The following is a 25,372-nucleotide window of genomic DNA, read 5'->3' as shown; positions in this document are numbered from 1 at the left end:
CATAGCCGCTGCGGGTGTCAAATTCCATACATTTTCCGAAAACGCACGCACGCCCGCAGTAGCGATTACCGCTGTCCTACTGTCTTCAACGAACGCACCGTGTATCAGCTTGCCGGTCAGCAAAACTTCAATCCGAAAAGTTTACGTATGCATAACGTCGAAAGTTCCCACGGTTTGGCATAACTGGAAATCCGGTCCTCACCTGAAGCATCACATAGATAGCAATTGTTACGCAAGGTCAAATTCGATTTGTTTACCGCGCCAATCGCAAAGTTCTAACTCAGCGCTACCCCCAGGCCTATGACGCGAACCCGTACCGCACCAACAACATTTCTTCATCGCAATGAGGACGATGTTGATATCGAAAGGTGTTGATCTGAATTGATGTCGACATATGATGCGTGAAGTTGGGTCAATTTCAAGGTGGGTGTCAATTTCTATCACAACTGCTTTTCTGACCAACATCTCCTACGGAAGTCTTGCTGAAGTTTACGGAAGTTACAGCCAAGCATGAGGACGATAGTGATATAAAAAAGAACTGACCCTGAATGATGTCGTTATGTGATGCGTAAGGTTGAATCAATCTCATAGTGGGTGTAAGTACTGCTCCCGCTGATCGGCATCTCCCCCAGAAATCTTGTTAACGTTTACAGAAGTTACAGCCAAGCATAAGGACAATGTCGATCAGGATGAACCTGAATACTGAACGACACCACGATGATTGTAGTTCAACAGCTCAGTAGGCTACAACCGATGCCACAACACCCGAACATGACGCGGCGGTGGAGGTTGGTAGCGGGGTCAATCCATAAAGTGGCGGAAGGTAATGCACACGGTGAATCAGAGGAGATGACAACACGGCATTCGATGCACATGCAGTAACAGAAGTGATGCGCGAAGCTTTTTCAGTATTCCAAGTATGAGCGATGATAAAAGAATAGCCAGCGGCCGGATTCATACTAAATGGCGGCATCGTCATTGTCATTCAATATGAACAAGATGGCGACCAGACAAAATGCAAGTGCTGGAAGGCTGGTGTCTTTGGGGTTGCAGGGATCGAGATCGTTGTAGCTGGTGAATCTGGCGTGATCTGGCCTAGCCATCCCGCCATGCAATTGACAGCGATTTGCGCCATAGAAGTTCACAGCCCCAGAGCTCTCGCATTAAAGAGCTTGCGAGCCTTGGCAGTTTTTTTGCCGCTAGTTTTAGAAAAAGTGATCTTTTCGACATATAACATAGAAAAAAAAATTGTGAATAAAAAATTTATATTTTTTAAAATGTCTTAAGATTTCGAGCAGATGATACCATTTGCAACCCTCGCAATGTTTGACGGGATGAGGCAAATCGTTGCCTAAACATCGAATTTGCTGTCTATACCGACAATCACACACAGAAGTTTCTCATTTTTGCCCATCGTGATGGCAGATGGTAGTGTCATCTCACACACGAACACACAAACTCTTCGATTCACAATGTTGTACCATGGTGTTTACGACAGGAAAGCGAGTGAAAGCGATAAGACATATCCCACTCCTGAGATGTAAAACCTCGAATTTTATCAATTTGAATAAAACGTTGTAGTTATAACAAAGGCACAGAATCGCAAGACATAAGAATAAACAGAAGGCTGAAGGTGTTTTCAGTATAACTACAGTAGAACGTCGATTATCCGGGGGCGGATTAACCGTCGGGCGGCTTAACCGTGCGCATAATTGTGACAGCTGCCCAAACATGCGGCGAAAATTTGCAGCTATAGTCAAGTAAGCAACCATTTTTTTGTGCAGCTCTGTAGCGTCTAGTGGTATTTTCGGAATTAATTTTTGTTCATGAACAGTTGCTAAACCTCTAGTTCTTGATAAACAAAATATTCTACTAACGATTAATCGATAAATTCAATGGGAATTAATCATAAAACTAATGAATTTTATAATTTTTATATGAATTTGACATTTCTTGGCCGATTATCCGTGCAAATCGATTAACCGGCAACCGTCCGGTCCCGAGCTGCCCGGATAATCGACGTTCTAGTATCCTTAAGGGCCGTGTCTGTGCTTCGTCGCGTGCGATTTTATCGCACGTGCTGTCAAACGCTTTTTCGATTCATCTTACGATTATTTGATGATTTTAATAGTTTAACGATTATGAAAAATTAGTTTGTTGTTGTTCCTTCAAAATACCACACATATAGTTTGACAGATAACATCGGATGCGGCGTCCGACGAAATCTTTTTTTTTTTTATTCCGTCGTACGACGAAATCGCCGACGTTCCGACGTTATCTGTCAAATTCCATATAAAATTTTGACAGGCCTTCCGATAAAATCGCATCCGATGGTGCACAGACACGGGCCTAAACAGATGATCTTTATTTTGACATATCAGGTAATCGCACAGTTGTCACGGTGATGGTAATATTCCGATCCGGCATATTGGGAACTATGGTCTAATAAGTGGTCAAATCTCCAGGGTATTACACATCAGGTCTCGCACTCCATGCAACTTCAAAGCCCCAGCGCCCTCGTATTTAAGTAGCTTTTTTGCAGTTTTTTTGCTCTCAGTTTCACTGAGGGAATAGTCGTGCAAATTTAGATCCCAAATTTAAGTAGTTTTTTCTCCGTTTTTAGGCGCAACTGGCTAAAATACTTGTACAACATATTTATCCATCACTTGCATAACTTTTCCAGTCTAGTTTAAGTAAAAAATCATGGCAAAATAACATATTTTCTGAAGCGGCCAAATTGTCTGAAAATGCTTCCGTCAGCTGCCGCCAGATGCGCAAGTGTAAATATAAATTACACTAGGGAGTACGGACAATGCACCCCGGCCTTAACAACGCAACATATACAGTCTGTTCCCGAGTTAGGCCCGTGTCTTTGCTCCATCGCATGCGATTTTATCGCACGTGCTGTCAAACGCTTTTTCGTATAATATTGCGATTATTTGGATGATTTTAATAATATAACGATTATGAAAAATTAAGTTGAGATTGTTCCTACAAAACACCACACATTTAGTTTGACAGATAAAATCGGATGCGGCGTCCGACGAAATCAAAATTTTTTGATTCCGTCGTACGACGAAATCGCACGTCCGACGTTATCTGTCAAATCCCATATAAAATTTTGACAGGCCTTCCGATAAAATCGCATCCGATGGAGCACAGACACGGGCCTTACACGGTTCTCGACTTACGCGGATTCGGAGATACGCGGTTTTCTAAATTTGACAGATTAAATGTCAAATCAGTACAATTTGCTTCAAGTTAGGAATAAATGGCATTTTTGCTAACAAATAGAAACCGCTTAAAAGTCAGAAATATTAAAATTTTCTGCACGAATTATCTCAAATAAATGATAAAGTGTATAAAAGAACTAAATTAAATCAAAAACTCCGAGTAATCAATAGTATTTTAGTCAAAAAACGTGAAATTCGACATACGCGGATATTCGAGTTACGCGGATTCGTCGGGAACGCAGAAACCGCGTAACTCGGGAACAGACTGTAGCTAATTAAATATTTGAAATTTGATGTTTCTTTTAGATAAATCCACAAAAATTTAACGTGGGCTCTTGTTGAGGAATTAAAAAACAAAATATTTATGCGGGAACGATGTAATTGACCAATACAGGTGGTACCCGAGATACACGGTTAATTGGGACCGAAAACGGCCGCAAAATACCGCGCAACTCGAATTTCCGCGTAAGTCGAATCTCGTGATTTCCAGCTAAAATATCACTAATTTTCGTGTAATTTTGCAAGTAGGAGGCGGTTTTAGTCACTTTATGAATTGTTTGATATGGTTCTGACTGAATATAACAGTTTTAAACAATTTGAAATTGTTTTTAACATTCGGTCAAAACGGAAATTATTTGGCAATTTACAATTGATGTGTCAAATCAGTACAATTTGCTCAAAGAATTGTCAAATTTAGAAAACCGCTTATCTCCGAATCCGCGTATTAGAGGTACCGTGTATCTCGGGGACCGCCTGTACTTGCGAGTTATTTCGCGCAAGAAAAACTGTTGAAAACACTCGCAATGTTTTGCGGGTCTGGTTAAATTTTAACGATTTTTAATTTATACAGGGTTTTTCAATTGAGTTTACACAAGCAACATACTTTTTTTGCATCGTCTCAAAAAATTCTTGACTAGCATCCTATATTTCATACTGCGAGTAATGGACTTATGATTAAGAGCAATTGATTTCAGCAGACCGGTTGCTGACGCGGAGAGATCAGATTGTTTTTGACGGTTATCGGTAGGAAATGTAAATAAAATTCGGTAAATTTCGGTTAAAAACATCTTTTCATTCACTCCAAAAATCATTGAAGTCAATAGGGGAAGGTAGGTAAAGACGGAAACGTTGAGGGAAATGGTAAAAATCTAATGATAAATAGGTGCAACGACCATGAAAATGTGCATTCATTATCTGACACTAATGTTTTATCAGAAAATGTGTTGAAATTTTTAAGTTTCCATCGATTTTTTCGTTTTTTTCATGAATGAAAAACATGATTTTTTTCGTGCAGTTTTGAAATGTTTTGCCAAAAAAAAAAAAAAGTTTTGAACCTGATATGGGAAAGATGGACACCATGAAGGCTAAGATGAAACCTTTAGAAAACGTTGGAAATTGAGAGTTTTACAGTATTTTATTAAATTCTATCGCTTACCACGTCCTGGTACGTTTATAAACCAATTCTTGGCCAATTGCAACGACGATTCATTCAGCCGTGAAATTAGGAATTTTAAGCGGCGCTCCTAATAGAACGAAGCATGCAGAATCTAAGGCATCTTTTTTTAATTTCGGACACTAACAGTGGACGTTACACCAGCTTGCAGAATAACAATTTAAAACTTCGCTTTAGGAAATTATTCCGCGGAAAGTCCTCGACCACTGCATATTTGAGGGACTTGTTAATAGGTCCAGCAGTTTCTTACATTGAAGATTGAACTTTTTGATATCTGTAAACCCATAGAATCTTTCATCTATTCCTGAACGATTTGATATCAGTACTTTATCTTTTTTTTAATTAAAGTTGTCCAAGTCGTGACAAAACATTGGATTTCGTGAAGCGCCTCATCAGCGTCGAACGAGTAGTATCATAACGCATGATTGCTATTTTGACCGGTGTTTCATTTCTCGCTTATTTATTACTTTTTCTAGTTGCGTAATGGTTCATATCTTCAAAATACCCTTTGGTTTTAGATCATTTTGAATTTGTTGATCGGGGAACGCTGAACGTTAGCGGTAAACCGTTAGCGTTAGAACCGGTTTGTTCATACCGGTTCTATAGTTATAAGAATAATCACAACGTAGGAGAACTTCAAGAAGAGAACATCGGAAATAAAATCGAGCCGAATTAACTACCGCGATTAACACTCACACTATAGAGACGATACGAACATTGGTGCCGTTGACCAGGATCATTAGATAAAGTGTTAGTGCGGATACTGTGCAGAGTAGTGTGCAGTTAGTGACTTCCAAGTTTGCGTAAAATTCACGTGAAGGCGAAAAGTATCTGTGCAAAATTGTGCACAGTTAGTTTCCTGAAGAACGTAAGTGAATTACGCGTGGTTTAATTGTGCCCTGAAAGAGGCAATCTCGTGCTGATAGAGTGTAGGGAAAGTGTACACGCGGACGCGTACACACATGTACACGTACATTGGAAAGCGGGCAGAAACCTACCAGTAAGCCAGTGCAGCGAGAGTGTAAGGAGAGCGAGAGTAAGAGTAACGTGCACACGAAGCGCGCTATGGGAAAAGGTTGTTGAAAACAGATGGAAACGCGTGCGAAATTTAAAGTAAGGACGACAGTACCAGCAAACAAAATTACTTCGGTGAGCAAACAGATTCTTCGAAAATCTGCAGTGAAATACGTTACACCACTAAAGAAAAATACTGATACTCCGCTCAAAGAAAAGGTTGTAAAGAAAATGGCTGAATTAGAGTTGAAAGTACGCCGAAGAGATGCATGCATGGTTGCGCTAGACAGCCATGCGGTTTTCGTTGAAAACAAAATGAAAGGAGATAAATCGATATTGAAGTGCCGCCTCGATAATGTAAATGATTTATATAAACGATTTGATGAAAACCGTCAAGCGATCGAAGACGAGTGTCCGGCTGCTGAACTGCCAATGCATCAAGAAACGGCGAACAAATTTTTGGAATTATTCTACAAAACTAAAGCTGGCCTTCTTACTGCACTAGATGCAGAGTCAAGCTGTGATGAAAGGAAAATTGCGCCATTACTAGTAGAAAACAATGCACAAAGCATGAGGCTACCGAAAATCACTCTACCTGAATTTTCTGGAAAATTCGAAGATTGGCTGTCGTTTCATGATCTATTTGTCTCATTAGTGCATTTAAGTGGAACTCACAAAATGTGTTACATGCGGTCATCTCTAAAGGGTGAAGCACTAAAGGTCATTGACACATTTCCAACGTGTGATGCCAGTTATGAACCCGCATGGGAAATGCTAAAAAAGCGGTTTAACAACAAGTATGTTCTGACAAAACAACACGTGAATGCGATCATTAATTGGCCAAAATTGAGAAGCAAAGGCACCGAAGGCATACATAACTTAGTGGATGGATTTGAACGGCATACGAAACTGTTGTCCCAACTAGGGGAAGATGCATCAGGTTATGGTATGCTGCTAACTCAACTTTTGGTATCTAAGATAGATGAGGAAACCAAGCACGGTTGGGAGGTGCAGGTGGAAGCGACAGGTAAACACTCGATCAGGGAACTCTATGATTTTCTACATTCACAGACTAGAATTCTTGATGCGGCAGCGGCGGATTATCGTCTCACAGGAAGGCACCCTCAACGGCGTTTAGTGGCGAATGTCTTGGCTAGCAACTCACCAATAATTTGCGAAAATTGCAACGAAGCGCATCATCTAGGGCGATGTGGCGCTTTCCAATTATTAACACTCGAGGAGCGGGCTTCATTTGTAAGAGCGAGAAAATTGTGTAACAACTGTTTATCTCCTGGACATTGGGCGAAGACATGTAAGTCGAGATTCAGGTGCACTCATTGTTCTGGTAAGCATCATACCTTAATGCATGGTAATTTAAAGCTCGAACAGAGCATTCAGCCACAAGATCGACGTTTCGATGGACAGCACGAGGTAACCAATTTGACGGCTATTAGTATTCCGGTAGCAAAAGCGAATCAAGTGTTGCTATCTACGGCAATTATAAAGGTTAAATCAGCAAACGGGCAATGGATTTTTGTGAAAGCCCTATTAGATAATGGTGCACAAGTCAATTTGATGACAGAAGCCCTTTGTGAACGACTTGGTTTGGCGAAAAACATAAATGACATGCGGCTGTTTAGTGTTGGTAGGCGGAGTGTTTCTACCTCGAGATCCGTATCCACATCAATTGCTGCTCGAAAAGAGAAGTATGAGCAGTAGATGGATTTTGTGTTGATGCCGAGGATTACGGGATATCAACCAAGTGTAGACGTAGCAGCAATAAGAACCAACTTACCTAGAGATTTCGACTTTGCCGATCCAAATTTTGATAAAATGCAAGAGATAGAATTGCTTTTGGGATTGGAATTTTTTGTCGATTTTTTGTCAGTCGAAGGAAACCGACCTTATATTATAAAGGCCGAAGGACCACTACTAGCTTTAGTCAAAACTGTTTTTGGTTGAATCACCATGGGTAAAATACAGTGCATCCCTCGATGTAATATACCTGAAGCTAGCGTGTGTACTGTCAGCGATGAGTACGATTTTGCCAAACAGATAGAACGGTTTTTGGTAGTTGACGAGTTACCTGTTTCAACTAAACAATCTCAAGAAGAACGTGATTGTGAGGAGCATTTTCGGCAGTATCACACAAGAGACATAGAAGGTAGATACGTAGTGAAGCTTCCATTTAAGACTAATTTCAAGGAGATGATTGGGGGCTCTCTGGATACAGCACTTAAGCGTTTCCTGCAACTCGAGCGGCGATTCAAACGCGATACAGAGTTGAAAAGGGGCTATGAAGCTGTCATCGATGAGTATATGACTAGAGGATATCTGAACAAGATATCAGAAGAAAGAAAGGTCACACATTAGCCGATCTGTTATCTTCCACATCACCCGGTTTTAAAAGCATCCAGTACAAGCACGAAAATCAGGCCAATATTTGATGGTTCTGCTAAAACTTCATCGGGTTTCTCTTTAAATGATGCTCTACTTGTAGGACCGGTTGTTCAAGATCCCCTATTTGTTCTATTGCTGCGTTTTCGGATGCATCGTGTAGCATTGGTAGCAGATATAGATAAAATGTATCTGCAGGTAAAGGTACATGCGGATCAGACCCCTTTTCAGCGCATTCTTTGGCGATCGTCCGAAGAAAATCCAATTGGCACATACGAACTACAGAGAGTTACGTTTGGACTCAAATCATCATCGTTTTTAGCCACGCAAGTATTGTTACAGCTTGCTGTTGATGAAGGCGAAACATACCCCCTTGCTCAAAGGGCTCTGCGAGAAAATTTCTATGTAGATGATTTTATTGGCGGAGCGAATAGCGAAAACGAAGCTTTACAATTGCAAATGGAATTAATTGAAATATTAAGGAAGGGAGGCTTTGAATTGAAAAAGTGGTGCTCGAATAAGACATCGATAATGAAAGCTGTTCCTCCAGAAACACGGGCCACTGAAACACGGGCTCCTTCGACACCTGCTCCATTAACAAGGCGTTTGGCATATTCTATGGTTGCAAGACTGTTTGACCCCCTAGGATTAATTGCTCCGGTCATTTCTTGTGCCAAGATTCGCATGCAGCAGTTATGGATTGCAACTAAGGGCTGGGATGATCCTTTACCCATCGAGCTGGCTGAGTAATGGACTAAGTTCCAATCACAGCTACCGTTATTGTCGAAATTAACGGTTCCACGTTACATCGTAGCCACAGAAGCCTCAATATTTGAATTTCATTGCTTCCCGGATGCATCGGAAGCAGCGTATGGAGCTTGTTTGTTTGCACGATCGGTTGATGATGTGGGGAAGATAAAAACGATGTTATTGGCTGCCAAATCAAAACCATCCCCTTTGAAAAGAGTTAGTTTGGCTAGACTGGAGTTATGTGGTGCAGTAATGGCGGTAAAACTCTGGAAAAAGGTGACCAATGCGATGAAACTTGAACAAAACTCCACTTTCTTCTGGACGGACTCGATGGTCGTACTTCATTGGTTAAGGTCACCCTCCTATACCTGGACGACCTATGTTGCCAATCGCGTCGCTCTTGTGCAAGAAGAATGTGGAAATCACCAGTGGCTTCACGTAAAGGGATCGGAAAATCCGGCAGATATCGTATCAAGGGGCACTTTGCCCTAGGATTTATTGGAAAAAGCTGAGTGGTTCCATGGCCCAAAATGGTTACATTCTACAGACGTATACAACTTTTGGGAAAATGCAGACCACCTCGACCTACTTGCAGACGTTGTACCAGAAAGGCGAAAGGTAGTACTAACTGTATTGAAAGCAGAACAACATCCGATCTTGGATCGGATCTCAGAATATTGGAAGATGCTGCGTATCACAGCTGCGTATTCGCTGCATATTCGATATTTGCTGCGTATTCGAAAATTCGCAAATTACGACCATATTTGGATAAAGATGGTCTACTGCGAGTTGGTGACCGCCTAGGTCTTGGCAGCGCCTGTTACGCAGTAAAGCATCCTTGGATAATGCCAGCAACGGGAAATTTTTCGAGAGCAATCGTCGAAGCCTATCATCGTATGTCGTTGCATGGAGGACCTACATCAACACTTAGTTCTCTCAGGATGGAATATTGGATTCTTAAGGCGCGTACATTGGCAAATCATATTTATCGAAATTGTATTGTTTGTTTTAGGTTGAACCCTGAGCCCGTGTTTCAACCCTCCGGATAACTACCAATAGATCGTTGTTGTGCGAGTTTCGCATTGCGTTTGCTGCTTGGGAAAACTGACATATGTCACAGGGATTGGGTTTGTCGCTTGGGTTTGTATTTTTTGTGACAGTAGAATTCGGAGTGCGACACGCACACATTGAAGTGATAATAAATGAACTTTAGTCTTGCATGCGACATCAACGAAGAAAGATCGTCTTGTCCGTGAGGGCTCCCGATTTATGGTGAAAGAAAACCTACTACCCCACCCCCTCAAGTTACAGTCCACCGCTAGAGATACAACATTGTGGTCCTTCGAACCGGATAAAGTTACCCAGTGTTGTGATAAGTGGTTTGTCTTTCTCGCGTAAAGTCGGTACATGGGAACATCCGAGACCGGGTGTTAAGGGCTCTAGACGCCCTACAGTGACGTGACTTTTGGTGCGTTACTACTGACAAACAGATCGAACAGTATCCGTAAACGCGAGTGTTTTCGGTCAGTGCTGTTCGACGGAAGCAGCCTGAGGGCATTCCAGACAACAAGAAGGGAAAAGTGTTCTTTTAAGGAGAAGTGTTTGGCTTGGGTTTTAGCGGTTGCAAATGGCGTGCCGGTGCAAGTGAATGTGTGTTAGTGCGTTCAGCTTGGTTTCGGTTCGTGTGCAATTGCGCAGCGGAGCAAGCGAATGTACGTGTACGTGTATGCGCGTGTGTGTGTGACAGCTTAGCTTGGCGCGGATTCTTGTGCAAAGGCTTGATACCACGTTGATGGTGTGTGTGCATGTGTGACGAACGATGCCATCACCATTTACTCGATCGAAAAAGCTAAAACGAACACCAGTTAAGCGTGGGACGACATCACCGAAACCAACATCATCACAACAACAGCAGGTAGAAGACAATTCCGACGAAATGGAGGCACAGCTGAAAGTGTTGGAGAAGCAACGGGAAGCAGTGTGTGGAAAGCTTAGTCGTGTGTGTGCAGCTTTGTGTGACAGTGCAGAGCAGCCTAACCTCAACGTAAAAAACGTGCGTTTCCTTCAACTCCAGGAAAAGGCTTTAGAAAACATCTATAGTGAGTGCAACGAAATACAGAACAAAATCTACGAGTTAACGCTGCACGATGACCAGGACAAAGAGCAGAATGACAAATTTTTGCTTCAATTGTCTCTCCAAAGGCCATCAATTGCGATCATGTTTATCCAGTTCTTGCCGTCGTTGCGGTAAGAAACATCATAGCTTACTCCATGAAGATTCCCCAAGTCAGGTTGCAACTAACGTAGGTCAAACGACATCTAGTGAATCAGTGATAGAATAATCCCAAACAGCCTACGTACAAGCTGAAACACCGACAACCCTGTGCGCGAGTGACGTGGAACCGGAGAAGCAGACCGTCCTTTCGGCTGCCATTGTTTTAGTGGATGGTTTGTGCGATTCTCCCTACCCTTGTAGAGTGGTAGTAGACTCTGCTTCGCAGATGAACTTCGTCACTGAGCGATTTGCAAACCTTCTCTCCCTTAAGACAAAACCCGCCGACGTCACGGTCAGTGGTCTGAACGGCAATAGAACTCGCCTTTGCCGTAAACTGCGCACGACGATCAGGTCTCGTGCCAGTGACTTTACAGCTGAGTTAGACTTTCTAGTGACACCACGAATCACTGGGGAACTTCCGACGAAGTCTTTCGACATATCACAGTGGCCCATCTCGAGCGAACAGGTGCTGGCCGACCCTACCTTCAACAGAAGAGGACCTGTCGATATGCTGATTGGCGCTGGAAGTTTTTGGAACTTGATGCTTGACGGCCGATGTGAACTCGGCCCGAACCGACCTGCGCTGCGATACACAAAGCTGGGTTGGATCGCTGGAGGTGTGATCGCGAGCGACACGACGGTCGTTGCGCGTACACTTTGCCAAACTGTTGACGATGAGCCGCTCATCGAACTGCTGAGGAACTTCTAAAAGGTAGAATCCTGCGACGAGCTCCGCCCTTACCCGAAGGCGGATGACGAAGCGTGCCTGGAACACTTCCGGCGCACACACGAGCGAACTAAGGAGGGACGGTATGTAGTCCCCCCCGGACCCAGGATCGGTTTTTTATCTACCGCACCACTGCGTGCTGCGGCCTACGAGCACGACAACCAAGCTGCGAGTCGTGTTTGATGGATCAGCGAAGACGTCAACCGGCGTCTCGATCAACGACGTTTTGATGACTGGACCGACGGTTCAGAACGATCTTACTAAATTTTGCTTCGTTTCAGAGGATTTCAGTACGTTTTCACACTCGACATTCCGAAGATGTTTCGTCAAGTGGTGGTCCATCCGGATGACACAAGGTACCAGCGAATCTTTTGGAGGTACAATCGGAACGACCCACTTACGGTGCGAGAGCTGCTGACAGTTACGTATGGCTTGGGACCTTCCCCGTTTCAAGCAACCATGGCTCTGAAGCAAGCTGCAGAAGATCATCACGATGAGTTCCCAAGGGCCGCAGAGGTGGTCAATAGGGAGACATACATGGATCCTGACTGGTGCCGATACCCTTGCTGAGGCTTGCCAACTACAGTGAGATGTGACTGGACTACTAGCGAAAGCCTGCTTCAGCGCTCACAAGTGGTGCGCCAACCATTCAGATATCGTTTTAGGTGTAGCTGAAGAACAACGAGGAGACACTTTCGAGGTTACGGACGACACCTCGAAGACCATCGTTAAGACACTGGGCGTGACATGGAACCCGTTGGAGGACTGGTTCTCGGTGTCCGTTCCTGACTTTGACAACCCAGAAGGAATGACTCGAAGGAAACTTCTGAGTCAACTGGCCAAAATCGTCGACCCACTTGGATTCTTTGGCCCAGTAATCACCTACGCGAAGCTGATCTTGCGAGAAGTAGGTGAACTACAAATCGATTGGGACGACTCCATCCCAACCGAAATCGACGAGAAGTGACGAAACTTTCGGACCGAGATGACATCACTGAGGGAAATCCGAGTTCCGAGATGGATTTCCTGGAAGGATGTGTTCCAGCTGAGACTACAAGGGTTCGCTGACGCATCCGACCAAGCCTACGGTGCCTGCTTGTACGTGCAGGGCACTTTCATCGACGAGGAGTCCAAGATGCAGCTTGTTTGCAGCAAGTCTCGGATCCTACCGAGAAAACGAAGTCCGAAGGAGAAGGCCATCACGACCCCTCGAGCCGAACTGTTAGCGGCACTGTTACTGGCTCGAATGATCGTGAAGTTCCTGAACGCTACGGAGCTTAAGTTTGAATCAATACATCTTTGGAGCGACTCAAAAATCGTCTTAGCTTGGGTCAAGAAAACGCCAGAACTACTGCAGACATACGTATCAAATCGGGTAAGCGAGATCCAGCAGCTTAGCCAATCCTTCCACTGGCATTACATTTCCACACATGAGAACCCGGCCGATTTGATTTCACGTGGAGTTACACCGAGGAAATTGATTGGTTCAACTATTTGGTGGCGGCCCCAACCAACACAGCAACTCATCGAGGATGAGGACGAAGTGGAAATTCCGGATAATGAGCTACCGGAAATGCGAGCAGGAGTGGCTTTAGCCATGACTGTTCCGATCGAACGTTTTCCGGTCTTTGACAGGTTGAGCAGTTACACACAGATTGTAAGGAGTATGGCCTACTTGGTGCGACTAGCTAGGTTCATCAAGTCACGCAAAGGGGAGGTGGTAAAGGGCCGACTGACAGCGAAGGAAGTGCGTACAGCGACGCTCTTAATAGTACGGCTGGATCAACGCGAGACTTTCCAGCCCGAAATCATCGCACTTATGGACGGTGCGAATACAAAACATCGACTTAATGGACTACAAGCGTTTTTGGATCCTGACGATGGGATCATACGAGTTGGAGGCAGAATCAAGCGAGCCTTCATACCTTACGACAGTCGACATCAGATGCTGTTGCCGGCTAAGCATCCAATCACTGAAGCTCTCGTTCGCGAACTACACATCGGGCAAAGAGGTTTGCTTGCAGTTGTACGTCAACGGTACTGGCCACTGAATGTGAAGAATACAATTCGAAAGGTGGTACGGAAGTGCATCGTGTGTTTCAAGGCAAACCCGTTGAAGACGACGCAACTGATGGGTGACCTACCGTCGTATCGCGTCCAGCCAGCCCCCGTCTTTTCGAATACCGGTGTGGACTGCGCCGGTCCCTTCTGGATAAAATCAACGACTTCTCGCAAACCGCAAATCACTAAGGCGTACGTGTGCTTGTTTGTGTTTTTGCAGACTCGGGCGGTTCACTTGGAATTGGTTTCAGACTTGACTACAGACGCCTTTCTTGCGAGTTTCAGACGGTTCATCAGTCGACGTGGATGCCCAAAAACGATACGCTCTGACAACGCAACTAATTTTGTCGGTGCTAAAACCGAGCTACATGAACTTTGGCGTATGTTCCAGAACGATTGCGCTATGAAAAAGATCACCAACTATTGCGTCGACAAGGGCATTGACTGGTCGTTCATACCACCACGAAGCCCACACTTTGGCGGCATTTGGGAGGCTGGTGTGAAGCATGTCAAATACCACCGAAAACGTATTGTTGGCGATAGGAAGCTGTCTTACGAGGAGCTTTACACGACATTGACCCAGATAGAAGCGGTACTAAACTCTCGTCCCTTGGTACCGAGTTCAAATGACCCATCCGACTACACTGCGATCACGCCTCCACATTTTCTGATCGGACGTGATATGCAGACGGTTCCTGAACCTGACTACTCTACCTTGAAGGAAATCATCTCTCACGATGGCAGTTAGTGCAGTCCATGCTGCAACACTTCTGGAAACGATGGACCGCCAAGTATCTGCCGGAGCTGCAGAATCGATCGAAATGGCTGAAGTGGAAGGTGATTAAAGTAGGATCACTTGTGCTACTAGCTGACCAGAATGCGCCACTACTACCCAAGTAGCACAATCCTGTTAATAAACCGTTAAAAGTATGCCTAAAAGTATTACTTTTAGCTTTCCATACAGCAGTAATTCCAGGGCTTAAATTACTGCGTAACGTCATCTTTTCTTCGTCGATTTTCGTTCATTTTTTCGTTAAAATTCAAAATGGCGTCGGCATTTTTTAACGAAAATGATCAAATTTAACGAAACTACGAAAAGGATGGAATATATGCCTATCCTGCTCCATTACTTTATTGCCTGCTTCTCATACCCACAACCTCCTCGAGCTTCCTTTTTTGCCCTCGAACTGAATCGTTCGAGTATAAAGAATTCGTGGAAAATTTGGTACATTGCATGCATTGTTCTCACAGAATAAAACAATAAGTCAGAGGAGCAAGTTTTTTATTTTTCAATTGTATGAGGCTGAATATCACAAGCACTGCGTATTTTGCAATTCTGCAGGTATTGTGCTTAAATTTGCTCTTGGTCAGCTGATAACCTAGTGTCCTGTGTAAGGTAATATTTAAAGTAAGACATATAATTTAGTTTTAAAGTAATTGTTCATTTTTCACTATTAAAGGATCATAACAATGGGATTTTCCATTGTGGAGACCTTAGGCCCTAAGGGATATGGAGAATTATGTCTTGTGCCTGATGGATGGGTGCAGGGAACTAGTAGTGGAAAATATTACTTGTTATGGCCCAATATTCCCGGAAAATTGGCATCCAAACTGGTGCGAAATGCTAACAGTGTTCCTGAAAGTGGATGGACAAGACAAGAATGCTGTGTAAAAAGATCAAACATTTCGTCTTACGAGACTGGGACGAAAATTTTAGCTGAAATGTCTGACGAATCATCAACCGATTATATGGAACAAGGCACAACACAGCATATAACAATTGGAAATTATGAGCAAATATTCGCACAGCGCGTTTTAGAAAACGATGCTATGGAAACTGTAAACTACGATCTCGACACATCTAATTTTCATGAGGAATACTTAAACGATCACCTAGAAAATGAAAATGTTCCTGAAGAAAATTCGAAATGTTCTCATTGTCCATGTTTCGAAGCATTAGTAAAGTTCCAGAAAGAAGCATATGAAGATCTTCAAAAAGGGCAACAAAAAATTTTGAAAAAGATGAGCATAATAGAACGCCAAAATGAAATGCTGCTTAACACAACAGCCCAAGCTGTGGAAGTAAACGGAAGTAATATATTAGAATTTGAATTCAATCGTCTAACTAATAAGAAAGATCTAATGCAGTGCGATGAAAGATTAGGAGAAACAGATTATTTTCAACAGGTGTTGGATTGGCTGAAATCTAAAATCATAGATACGGATGCGGAAAATAGGATGCTGGAAGCCCTTGATTTAATTTTCGAAAAAACACTATTGGTAGAATGTAGTTGGACAGGTATAGGGAAAGGTTGCACTAAGTTTGAAATTAGACTGTTGAGAAATTTGATGAATTTGTTTCAGACTATTGGAAGCACTAAATTTCATAAGGTTAGCGAAAATATGCTATCAAAATTTTTTCAACGTAAATTGAAGCAAGCAAAACAACGATTGAATATTCAAGGAGTGCGTAAACCTACCAACCATAAGAGGCAGACTGAAAAAAATTAAAAAAAAAAACCGTTAATATTGCTTGAATTCCCTCTATACTGCATACTGCGTCCATACTGATTAACGCAACATACTAAACAACTCTTACACTTAATCGAACTTATGTTTATTTCTGGCAGTGATTTTTCAAAGAACTTAAAGAATCAATTATGATATATTCAAAGAATGAGAGTTTTTGAAGTTAAGAAATGCTAAGAGAATGAATTAATGGAATAAAAACTGTTTCCGAAAGTGGATCTAAATTTACTGCAACAAGCTTGCATTTTATGTCACTCACACTCAACTGGATATCATTCAACGATAAATCATTTGAGAATCCCTTGTAAATATTTAAAACACTTGATGGAAATGGTGATCTGAAAAAATCGGACTTGTTGTTGAGCATTCTTCCGCATACTTGAATCGAATTTCCAACTTGTGCTGCATTTGAAAATTTTGCAATACAATTTTCTTTGGTTAAAAACCATGAGTTGCATTCATCGTTACGTAATATGTAATCTAGTAATTTTAAAACTATCTTTCCATTCTTCTGCACAAATATGCTTGGCTTAGACACTTTTTTCGAAGCAAACGAAGTTGGTATATGAAACTCCTCTAACTCTGATAACCTTTTGAAAACTTGTTGAATTTCATTGTAACCTGACCTCATTAAAGCTTTTAATATCTGAAGATGATTTTCAAACGGATATGTAGAAAAGGAATACAACGGACCAAACTTCAAAACCTCCTCGCATATATGTTGCAAATTGTGAATATTACTTGTTAAATATCTTTCCCCGTAAAGAGCTTCGAAATCGATTACAAATCTATTTAGCATTTCTCCTGCCATTTTCCAATTATTTATGTATGCTTTTGACGACATCAATGTAATTGCACAAAAAAACAGTTTGAAATGTTCGAAATACATTTCAGACATTCGATCTTTCAAAATTACAATGCTGGCGTAATGGAGGAAACTTCCATACTCCGTTGCTTTCCAAAAACGCGCCATATCAACTCCTCGAAATGACCTATGTATTTCTACTGGAAGTCGAATTTTGACTAGCAAAGAAGATATTTCTTCCGCAAGTTGGGCTGACCACTTGGTTTTCAATCCTAATTTTCCATCCCTCCATCCTAAAACAAAACGGCGCATCATACCATAATGTATTAAGTGAAGAATATCTGCTACTGGTATGCCTTTAACAATGTCAAATTTTTTCAAATCAATGAATGGTGACCTACATTTGTGATGGTTTCCATATTCTTCACCTCTAAAACCTTTATCAGTTCTTGGAGGGGCGTTAACTCCTTTATAAACCATGCACCTACCATCCTCATTAAATTCTGCTTCGCATGTGCATTTGAGACATCCATCGGCAGAATTAAAATTCGCTACACCTGAATTGTCGAAACGATAAAATTAGTAACTTAACAATTGAATAGTTTAAAATTATTTTGCTACACTACCTTTGATAAACGATCTAGCAGGAGTATCTGCTATGACGGCTCGCACTCGAATTGCTATTTTTGTCTGGTTAATAATTGTTCCTCCATCAATAAGGGTATTTAATTCTGACACTAATTGCTTCAGATATTTATCCAGATCATTTGGCTTTGATCTTCCGGCATAAATTGCTATAGTAAATGGCGATAGTTGAGGCATTTCATAAATATTTGCCAATATAGGCCAGAACTGCGTTGGACTGCTTTTACTTAGTGGTAGTCCATCTATAAAGATGTTCAGCGAAAGAGTGCTTGGCACCTTAACAAAACTGATGAATCATTGGAAAATGTTTTAACAATATGCATCTTACCGCAAATGCTTGGTGAGGCCCTCTTTAACACCGCGATACCAAAACAGACCATCTCCAATTTTTGATATTTCTGGTCCATTTCTATTTGTTTTCAGGAAAGTTCTAGCATCCTTTGGTAGACACATGTTCATTTTTTTCCTCAATATTTTTAACAGCATATTCATTGAATAATGGGTTTGTTTGGTGCTCAATGCCCAATATTTCAAACAATCACTCGTGTCCATTTTATCAAAATCAGGCTCATCCAACATTGCATCGTCATCAGAATGTTTATCCAATCCTGTTTCATCATCAGACATGCTTTCTACATCACTGAACATATCATCATTGTTATTCGAAGAAGTATTAGATTCTGAAATATTGCTGTCATGTTTACTTCCAGTACTTTCACAAATAGCGTCGGACACATTATCATATGTAAGGGTATTGTCGTAAACAGATCGATCAGCAACACGCACGGACACTTTATGAAATTTATCTGAAACAAAAATACTTGCATTAATGCCATAAACCTGTCACGAAAAAGAATCATCATTCATAATGCATCACAGTCCACCATTTTAAGAAATTCCATATTCGATACCTTCAGATGGTCTAGCTGTAGTTGTATGCAGTAGTTGATTGTATTGGTCACCATTAATGCGTCTTACTCGTTCTACCCGGTCGCGAGCTCTATACAACTGGCCACTTTTTTTTATACGTTTTGATAACATGTTTTGATAAACACAGATTTACAACAGAGGAAAAAAAAGATTCACAACACATGCATTAGAAAGAAATAACCAAGAGATTAAACAATTCTTGGTTTTCGGACTTAATGTTAAAGACGGCTTGTTCACTGAGAGTGTATTAACATGAAGTGAAAAGACGCGCGAGTGTATTACGCATTATGACATGACACGCGATCGGAGAGTGCATTGCAGGGTTTCTAGTCGTGTTTTGCTCGATATCCTTTTTTATTCTTGTGATGATTTATTGCTTGCTCTCACTTTATTTTAAATTGTTTCCCCAATTAATTGAAATTATCGAACAATTTTTGAAACAAATGATGCAAATCATATTGGGAATGTTCAAAAATCTTGAAACGATTCCTAAACCAATTGAGAAACATACACAGGCACCATGGCAAAACTAAAATATTATTATTAAAAACCCTGTAACACGAGACGCGTTGAGCTTGACGAAACAACACATAACCTCAATAAGCATTTATCATGTACAGTATGATATCAACATACGCTTCACTCTACATAAACTATACGAGTATATGAGGTTAAACATCGTATTTAACCTTTTTTTAGCATAGCATCGCATGCGTTGAGTAAAATAGTTGTTTTATTACCAAAGAAAGTTGAAAATATGTCATAATCTGATTTATGTCATGGTGATTTTTATGATAATGTAGTTCACCACGAATCAAAGAAGAATAAACAACAGTAAAACAACTATACATTTATGATGAAAAATTGTATTAATATTTGTTTTTTTTTTATAATTGGATATATATTTGTTTTATTTTAACATTAATTAATTAAAACATTAATTGCATTTGTTGATTGCTGCCTGTATCGTTACAATACAGCAAGGAAAAAAATATGTGTAACGCTTCCAAACGTTACACTGTAACGCAAGCAAATGTCATATTCCCTTAAGAAACTCTATTTGATTTTTAACGGCCTTAAAATACTGTTAATAATCAAATAGAGTTTCTTAAGGCTACTTGGGTACAGTGACCACTTGCCAGAATCGTTGCCGCACATCCTGGAGACGATGGTACAATTCGTGTCGTTACCGTTAAGACAGCGAATGGAGCGGAATTCAAGCGTGCGGTAACTGAGGTCTGTTTTCTACCGTTAGACGAGGATGAAAATTGAAATGACATTTCAACGCCGGGGAGGATGTTGTGCGAGTTGCGCATTGCGTTTGCTACTTGGGAAAACTGACATATGTAACAGGGATTGGGTTTGTCGCTTGGGTTTGCATTTTTTTGTGACAGTAGAATTCGGAGTGCGACACGCACACATTGAAGTGATAATAAATGAACTTTAGTCTTGCATGCGACATCAACGAAGAAAGATCGTCTTGTCCGTGAGGGCACCCGATTTATGGTGAAAGAAAACTACTACCCCACCCCCTCAAGTTACAGTCCGCCGCTAGAGACACAACAATCGTATCACCCCATCGCGACCGTTTTAGATAGTGGGCATAGACTACTGCGGCCCAGTGTACCTCAAACCAGTCCATCGACGAGCTGCTCAACAGAAAGCTTACATCGCCGTGTTCGTGTTCTTCAGTGTAAAGGCCATACACATTGAGCTTGTAGAAGATTTGTCGACACAAGCATTCTTGGCAGCGTTTCGGCGATTCATCGCATGTCGGGGCGTTCCTGCGAAAGTATTTTCGGATAACGGATTGAACTTCAAAGGTGCCAGTAACTGTTTAAGGGAACTCTATGATATGTTTCAATGCGAGAAAAGTTTGAATGATATCCAGGTAGCAGCTACAAGACAAGGTATAGAATGGGAGTTTATTCCGCCTAGGACACCGAACTTTAGTGGCCTTTGGGAGGCGGCTGTAAAAGCAACCAAGAGAGGGCTTACGAAAGTAATAGGCACGCATAAATTAACCTTTGGTGAAATCGTTACGGTTCTATCGCAAGTGGAAGCACAATTAAATAGTAGACCATTAACGACATGTCCGAAGATCCTGAGGAAATAGATGTATTAACCCCAGGCCATTTTTTGATCCCAGAGGACGATATTACCCTAAAATCAGAAAATAGACTGCACAAATATCAGGTGCTTCAGCAAATAGTACAGCGTCATTGGAGAAGATGGAAGAAGGAATATTTATCCGAGTTACATAACGTTCAACAGCGTGATAGGAAGATTATTCCGATTAAAGTAGGCCAAATGATATTGTTAAAGGAAGACGACTCTATGCCTTTATCGTGGCCCTTAGGACGCATAGTAGAACCACATCCAGGACCAGATGGGATAGTTCGCATCGTGACGTTGAAAGCACGTGAAGGCATTTTAAAGCGTCCGGTGTCGAAAATTTGTCTGTTGCCGTTTGAGAGGTTTAATAATCAACCAGAAAAGAAAACTCTATAGTAAATTAAATAAATTTAGGTGGCCGCTATGTTCGGTTTTAGATCATATTGAATTTGTTGATCGGGGAACGCTGAACGTTAGCGGTAAACCGTTAGCGTTAGAACCGGTTTGTTCATACCGGTTCTATAGTTATAAAAATAATCACAACGTAGGAGAACTTCAAGAAGAGAACATCGGAAATGAAATCGAGCAGAATTAACTACCGCGATTAACACTCACACTATAGAGACGACACCCTTATTTCAGGTGTTTGAAAAAATACATATATTCATCACCAATTGATATAAGAAGTAAAATAGCTCAACAAATTTGGTGTCCATCTTTCCCTATGACAAAGTGTCCGTCTTTCCTGCATTGGTGTCAGGATGTTTAAACCAGCAGAAAACAAGATTTTTTAATTCTTTTATCCTCGTTCTTTTGCCAGTTTTTTTCTTAACAATCATGATAAATCTTTCATATAATAAAACTTCCAAAAATATAAACAATGCAAGTTACAGAGCTTAAGACCCTCAGTAATCAAATTAGATCCACAAAAGTGCGCACGGTTGAAAATTTGTTTTGTTCATGAATTTACCCAAATAGCCAGCTCGTACTTTATAGCTGATTTAGGGCTGTTTAATGAAAAATCGTTCCGATGTCGTACTTTTTGGCTGATTAAGAGATAGACGGTACTTTGCGGAACTATGGAGCTTTTTAACAGGCACATGGTACTTTTTAGAACTTTGCGGCTGATTAGCACTATGTGTAGGGTTCATGGTGGAACTTGAAGGCTTGTTAAGAAAGCGTACCGAACTTGGTGGAACTTTATAGCTTTTTAATGCATGACATCGGTACAAGGTGGCTCTTGTCAAAGTGTCAAACACGGACGCCGGCAATAATCTCATTGCTGCTGCACAAGTTAGATTCGTTAATTGAAGAATGAATATTGAGTGAAGTGATTGTGAATTATCAGTAAATTGTGTAAAAATTTGTATAATTCATCAATACAAAAGATTTAAAAATATACATATGTTTTTAAACGAAACAAATCTTGTTGTTTATTTCATCGATGACGCTTGCTTGAAAAAAAAACACAAAGAAAAATAATCCCTGGCATCGTGGCATAAGGAAGCTGCTTAGGAGCTGTTTGAAAGACCCACATCCCAAGCGCCACAGATTAAGCTTAAACGACTGGAAAATTTAATATCCATAGAAAAAAAATGAAAGCTCCACAGCTTCATTGGTTTGATCAATAGATGGCGTATTACAACTCATCATTATATTGCTATCCTTTTCTTGCAATGTGTTTCGACAAGTTTCTTCTTATTATGACCTATACAGCCTTATAACTTTCTGAGCAAAAATCTATATGAATGGTTGTTGATACGTGGGTATCAACACCAACGACCATTACTCAAATCTCACTTGCTTCTGTGCTGGTGGTTTTCGTTGGAGTTTAGTATTTAAACAATCGTATCGCCGTTCTAGTTCTAGCGATGCATAACTTCAATGCGAAACCATACAACAGTACACAGGAAATGAGAAAGCCCAAATAGCCAGCTTGAACTCCATAGCTGATTTGGGGCTGTTTAGCGAAAAATCGGTCCGATGTCGTACTTTGTGGCTGATTAAGAGATGAAACGGTACTTGGTGGAACCATAAAGCTTTTTAACAAGCACACGGTACCCTTTGGAACTTTGCGGCTGATTAGTATTATCTGCAGGGTTGACGATCGAACTTTAAGGCTTTTTAATAACGCGTACCGAACTTGGTGGAACTTCATAGCTATTTAAGACTGAAAGACGGTACTCTATGGAACTTTGCTGGCAAACTGACCAAAATATTATCATCTGTCAAATGACGGCGTCGTAAATCACCTGAGTGAAAAATTATTAACGGAATACACAAACAAACATGTTTTCGCGCGTTTTAAAAAGATCTGGAAAAATATATCGAAAACGCGACAGTATAAAGCGGTCATTATTTAATGTGAACAACTCCGTTGGGAGTGAAATATTTGGTACTACAGGTTTGTCGCGTTAGAACAGAATATAGATACATATTCTAAAAGCATATTTTTTTCTTTTTTGTTAGGGATAATTACTGCTGCAGATGTTCAATCTTCTGATAGTTCAGATTCTGAAGATGAATACGGGGCTGTAACAACGGATTCTAATGAGTTTGACACTATGGACTTTGAAGAAGGAATGCAATTTTGGGCTTTATACACCAACCAAACACATCAATCCATAAACATGATGTTAAAGTTATTAAAATCAAATATCGACTCAGTAAACCTTCCAGAAAATGCTAGAACGCTGCTTCGTACAAAGAGGACTCCGGCGGAAATAACAAAGATTGATGGAGGTCAATTTTGGTATAATGGAATCCAAAAATGTCTTTCATCCTTCTTTTGGTAAGATAATATATCTTTTTTGGTTATAATCAATATCTAACTCTAAAATTTAGTAAACAGGGACCACCATTCGAAACACTGTCGCTCAATTTATTTGTGGATGGTTTACCTCTTTACAAAAGTAGCAGTCTCCAGTTTTGGCCGATTCTCTTCAATATACATGATATGCCCAATGTTCGTCCAATGATTGCTGGGATTTTTTGCGGCAATACCAAGCCGGGAAATGCGGATGAATATTTGAAGAAATTGGTTGAAGAATTAAAGATAATATTGGTGAAAGGAACAACCATCAATGGTGTAACCATTGCAATCAAACTTCGAGCAGTTATAGCTGATTCTCCAGCTAGATGTTTTCTAAAAGGTAACAAAATAACAAAGCTAACATGAATTTTAGGTTTAAATATCATCAATCAATATTTATCATTACAGGAGTGACAAATTTCAATGGATATAATAGTTGCTTGAAATGCACATGCCACGGAGAATACAACCATGATTCACATACTGTTATTTTTAAAGGGGTGAATCATAAAATGCGCACAGATAAGAATTTCCGAGCTAAAGCATATAGACAACATCAGAAGAAATGTAGCCCATTGCTTGAAATTCCATTTTTGAATATGATTCGAGACATAATTGTATCAGATAGGTTACACCTGATAGATTTGGGAGTGCAGCGAAGATTGTTTCTAGGTTGGAGAGATGGTACACTAGGATTGCATGCAAAATTATCAGCTTCTGCCATCAGTGAAATTTCGGAATTGTTGCAACGCATCAAACTTCCATCAGAAATACACAGACCATTTAGAGGTCTGAACGTACTAAAATATTGGAAAGCAACAGAATTTAGTTCATTCTTGCATTATGCCGGAATAGTAGTGCTTAAAGATGTTTTACCGGATTATGTATATAACCACTTCTTGCTACTGTTTTGCTCTATTACAATGCTATCAACAAACGTGTATAAAAATAATTGGCATGTTGCAAACGAAATGTTAAAAGAATTCGTTGTCCAGTACAGTAATGTTTATGGAGACAAATTTCTCACAAGTACAGGGTTTTCCAGGAGTTCTCATAGCTGTGGGACACTTTATTGACTGCTTCTTACGTGAAATGAACTAAATGTAATGGGAATTGGACTCTATAGCACCCTTGTTGGACAAATCCAATAGGAATTTCCAATAAGAGCTGTCCAAAAAAGGTGCCATAGAGTCCAATTTTCATCATATGAAGTTCATTTTGCATAAGAAAGAGTCAAGGAAGTGTCTCACAACTATGAGAACCCCTGGAAAACCCTGTAATGTGCACAATCTTTTACATGTGTACGATGAAGTGTTTTTTTTCGGACCGTTAATTACTTTGTCAACTTACCCGTTTGAAAATTTGTTACAAGTTCTGAAAAACCTACTACGTGGTCGACGACAAGAGCTTCAACAAATTATAAACAGATTATCGGAGCTGGAAAATTTTTATCAGTACAAAGGAGAAACACAAAACACTAATAGCATAGATTTTAAAATGCAAGACAACGATCGCGATGGTTGGGTATTGACGAAACAGAAAAAAATTGTCCGGTTCATTAAATTAGATTCTAATTCTTCCTCTTTACATAGCTTTCATGGCAGAGAAGTCCTGAAGCAATGGGAT

General features: G+C 40.8%; 3 protein-coding genes across 6 annotated transcripts; 2 read left to right on the top strand and 1 right to left on the bottom strand.

Moving 5' to 3' along the window:
* Window positions 1-24,840, top strand: LOC121593323. 4 transcript variants are annotated; one of them, XM_041915579.1, is made up of 4 exons: window positions 1-423; window positions 23,404-23,725; window positions 23,779-24,086; window positions 24,155-24,840. In XM_041915579.1, the coding sequence occupies exons 2-4, from the start codon at window positions 23,499-23,501 to the stop codon at window positions 24,820-24,822; spliced, it is 1,203 nt and encodes a 400-aa protein (XP_041771513.1). In that variant the 5' UTR covers window positions 1-423; window positions 23,404-23,498; the 3' UTR covers window positions 24,823-24,840. The 4 variants fall into 4 exon arrangements, 3 of the variants coding, with proteins under 3 accessions (XP_041771513.1, XP_041771514.1, XP_041771512.1); XM_041915580.1 differs by lacking the exon at window positions 1-423 and adding an exon at window positions 22,918-23,338 and having other exon boundaries at window positions 23,786-24,086; XM_041915578.1 differs by lacking the exon at window positions 1-423 and adding an exon at window positions 22,918-23,338.
* LOC121591326 lies at window positions 12,835-14,658 on the top strand. Its single transcript, XM_041911682.1, has one exon. The coding sequence runs from the start codon at window positions 12,835-12,837 to the stop codon at window positions 14,656-14,658; it is 1,824 nt and encodes a 607-aa protein (XP_041767616.1).
* Window positions 15,176-19,066, bottom strand: LOC121593324. The gene is made up of 5 exons (XM_041915581.1): window positions 18,801-19,066; window positions 18,218-18,695; window positions 17,871-18,175; window positions 17,733-17,801; window positions 15,176-15,546 (listed from the first exon to the last, which is right to left on the bottom strand). Exons 1-5 carry the CDS (start codon window positions 18,928-18,930, stop codon window positions 15,479-15,481), a joined length of 1,050 nt encoding a protein of 349 aa, XP_041771515.1. The 5' UTR covers window positions 18,931-19,066; the 3' UTR covers window positions 15,176-15,478.
* Window positions 24,841-25,372: the final 532 nt, after the last annotated feature.

The sequence above is a fragment of the Anopheles merus genome, chromosome 2L (genome assembly GCF_017562075.2).
Source record: "Anopheles merus strain MAF chromosome 2L, AmerM5.1, whole genome shotgun sequence".
Classification (NCBI taxonomy): domain Eukaryota; kingdom Metazoa; phylum Arthropoda; class Insecta; order Diptera; family Culicidae; genus Anopheles; species Anopheles merus.
The sequence above is the reverse complement of the archived record's forward strand: the minus strand, read 5'-3'. Positions and strand labels throughout refer to the sequence as shown.

Excerpts from the sequence above, each read along its gene's own strand:
- LOC121593324 (XM_041915581.1), bottom strand. The coding sequence starts at position 18,930 with ATGTTATCAAAACGTATAAAAAAAAGTGGCCAGTTGTATAGAGCTCGC. Across the intron at positions 18,176-18,217 it reads GGCCTCACCAAGCATTTGCG|TTTTGTTAAGGTGCCAAGCA; the intron begins GTAAGATGCATA and ends ATGATTCATCAG. Across the intron at positions 15,547-17,732 it reads AGCAGAATTTAATGAGGATG|GAACACTGTTAGCATTTCGC; the intron begins GTAGGTGCATGG and ends ATCCACTTTCAG.
- LOC121591326 (XM_041911682.1), top strand. The coding sequence starts at position 12,835 with ATGACATCACTGAGGGAAATCCGAGTTCCGAGATGGATTTCCTGGAAG.
- LOC121593323 (XM_041915578.1), top strand. The coding sequence starts at position 23,224 with ATGTTTTCGCGCGTTTTAAAAAGATCTGGAAAAATATATCGAAAACGC. Across the intron at positions 23,339-23,403 it reads TGAAATATTTGGTACTACAG|GGATAATTACTGCTGCAGAT; the intron begins GTTTGTCGCGTT and ends CTTTTTTGTTAG. Across the intron at positions 24,087-24,154 it reads AGCTAGATGTTTTCTAAAAG|GAGTGACAAATTTCAATGGA; the intron begins GTAACAAAATAA and ends TTATCATTACAG.